General features: G+C 36.2%; 2 protein-coding genes across 2 annotated transcripts; both read left to right on the forward strand.

Annotated features, from left to right (window-relative positions):
• Positions 1–248: 248 nt before the first annotated feature.
• Positions 249–1,149, forward strand: LOC115227277 (zinc finger protein 2 homolog). Its single transcript, XM_029798158.1, has 2 exons — positions 249–615; positions 1,142–1,149. The coding sequence occupies exons 1-2, from the start codon at positions 249–251 to the stop codon at positions 1,147–1,149; spliced, it is 375 nt and encodes a 124-aa protein (XP_029654018.1).
• A 92-nt stretch (positions 1,150–1,241) lies between these two features.
• On the forward strand, positions 1,242–2,631 carry LOC115227276 (zinc finger protein 665-like; the record flags this gene model as incomplete). The annotated part of the gene is made up of 1 exon (XM_029798157.2): positions 1,242–2,631. A coding segment is annotated over one exon (1,212 nt), but the record flags the coding sequence as incomplete, so codon positions are not given.
• Between the last annotated feature and the right edge of the window lie 337 nt (positions 2,632–2,968).

Genomic DNA, 2,968 nt, shown 5'->3' on the forward strand with positions numbered 1-2,968 from the left:
AAACATAGAGGGGACAAATAAGGACAGACAAAGGGATTAAGTCGATTATATCTACCCTAGTGTGAAACTGGTACTTTATTTATTGACCCAGAGAGGATGAAAGGCAAAGTCGACCTCGGTGGAATTTGAACTCAGAACAAAAAGACAGACGAAATACCGCTAAGCATTTCAAGCAACAGAAATAACTGGGGAATAGAATATAAAAAAAAAGAAAGACATTTGGACTTTGTGGTGAGAGGAGAAAAATAATGGAAAATGAATTACGTGATAATGAGGTTAATTGTAATACACAGTCGTTAAGGATTGATTTTACTGAAGATGAAACAGAAGAAGAAGAGAAAACATTTCACTGTGATGTCTGCAACAAGTCCTTCTTTCTCAAAGATGAACAGACGATTCACAAATGTTTCCATGCAGGAGAGGATCTCTATCGCTGTGAAATCTGTGGTAAATCATTCTCTGAAAAGGTTCGTTTGACCACACATAAACACATTCACGCAGGAGTCGAGCCGTATCGCTGTAATACCTGTGGTAAATCATTCTCTCAGAATCATACCTTAGCTATTCACAAATGCATCCACATTGTGGCTAAGACACATCATTGTGATATCTGTGGTAAATCATTCTCTGGAAATAGCAACCTAACCACTCACAAACGTATTCATACAGGAGAGAAACCTTATCGCTGTGATATCTGTGGTAAATCATTCTCTCATAATCATCACTTAGCTACTCACAAATACATTCACACAGGAGAGAAACCTTATCAGTGTGATATCTGTGGTAAATCATTCTCTCAAAATCACAGCTTAACTACTCACAAATACATTCACACAGGAGAGAAACCTTATCACTGTGATATCTGTGGTAAATCATTCTCTCAGTATCAAAACCTAAATAAACACAAATACATTCACACAGGAGAGAAACCTTATCACTGTGATATCTGTGGTAAATCATTCTCTCATAATCAGCACTTCGCTACTCACAAATACATTCACACAGGAGAGAAACCTTATCAGTGTGATATCTGTGGTAAATCATTCTCTGAAAATAGCGTCCTAACCACTCACAAACGTATTCATCCAGGAGAGAAACCATATCAGTGTGATATCTGTGGTAAATCATTCTCTGTAAATAGCAACCTAACCGCTCATAAACGTATTCATACAGCAGAGAAACCATATCATTGTAATATCTGTGGTAAATCATTCTCTAAAAGTAGTCAGTTAATTAAACACAAACGTATTCATACAGGAGAGAAACCATATCATTGTGATATCTGTGGTAAATCATTCTCTCTAAATTACAACCTAACTACTCACAAATACATTCACACAGGAGAGAAACCTTATCAGTGTGATATGTGTGGTAAATCATTCTCTAGAAATAGTGACCTAACCACTCACAAACGTATTCATACAGGAGAGAAACCATATCATTGTGATATCTGTGGTAAATCACTCTCTAAAAGTTGTCAGTTAATTAAACACAAACGTATTCACACAGGAGAGAAACCTTATCACTGTGATATCTGTGGTAAATCATTCTCTCTGAATCATCATTTAATTACTCACAAACGTATTCATACAGGAGAGAAACCATATCATTGTGATATCTGTGGTAAATCATTCTCTCAAAATCACAGCTTAACTACTCACAAATACATTCACACAGGAGAGAAACCTTATCAGTGTGATATCTGTGGTAAATCATTCTCTCTGAATCATCATTTAATTACTCACAAATACATTCACACAGGAGAGAAACCTTATCAGTGTGATATCTGTGGTAAATCATTCTCTCAAAATCACAGCTTAACTACTCACAAATACATTCACACAGGAGAGAAACCTTATCAGTGTGATATCTGTGGAGAATCATTCTCTCATAATCAGCACTTAACTACTCACAAATACATTCACACAGGAGAGAAACCTTATCATTGTGATATCTGTGGTAAATCATTCTCTCTGAATCATCATTTAATTACTCACAAATACATTCACACAGGAGAGAAACCTTATCAGTGTGATATCTGTGGTAAATCATTCTCTCAAAATCACAGCTTAACTACTCACAAATACATTCACACAGGAGAGAAACCTTATCACTGTGATATCTGTGGTAAATCATTCTCTCAGTATCAAAACCTAACTAAACACAAATACATTCACACAGGAGAGAAACCTTATCACTGTGATATCTGTGGTAAATCATTCTCTCATAATCACAGCTTAAGTACTCACAAATACATTCACACAGGAGAGAAACCTTATCAGTGTGATATCTGTGGTAAATCATTCTCTCGAAATCACAACTTAACTACTCACAAATACATTCACACAGGAGAGAAACCATATCATTGTGATATCTGTGGTAAATCGTTTTCACAGAGCGATGCCTTAACTAACCATAAACGTATTCATTCAGGAGAGAAACCATATCAGTGATATTTGTGGTAAATCATTCTCACAAAATCAACATTTAACTAAACACAAACCCTTCCATACTGGAGAGAAACCATACTACTGTGATACCTGTGGAAAGTCATTCGCTGGTGACTTAAATCCTCATAAACACATTCATAGTAAAGAGAAGCCGTATCACTGTGATATCTGTGGTAAATCATTCTCTTAAATCATCACTTAGCTAAACACAAACTTATTCATACAGGAGGGAGGCCATATCACTGCATATCTGTGGAAAGTCTTTTTCACAGAGCGATGTCTTAATCAAACACAAACGTGTTCACACAGGAGAGAAGCCATACGTGTGTGATATCTGTGGTAAATCCTTCTCTCAGAACCATACCTTAATTTCTCACAAACGCATTCACACGGGAGAGAAGCCTTATCACTGTGATGTATGTGAAAAGTCTTTCTCTCGAAAAGGTAACTTAACTACTCACAAACATATCCACGCAGGAAAGAAACCATAACACTGTGATAATTCTATTACTCTCTCT

Source organism: Octopus sinensis, unplaced genomic scaffold, assembly GCF_006345805.1.
Source record: "Octopus sinensis unplaced genomic scaffold, ASM634580v1 Contig02582, whole genome shotgun sequence".
In the NCBI taxonomy this organism is placed as follows: Eukaryota; Metazoa; Mollusca; class Cephalopoda; order Octopoda; family Octopodidae; genus Octopus; species Octopus sinensis.

What these genes read in the sequence shown, in the direction of transcription:
- LOC115227277 (XM_029798158.1), top strand. Translation starts at nt 249, where the DNA reads ATGGAAAATGAATTACGTGATAATGAGGTTAATTGTAATACACAGTCG.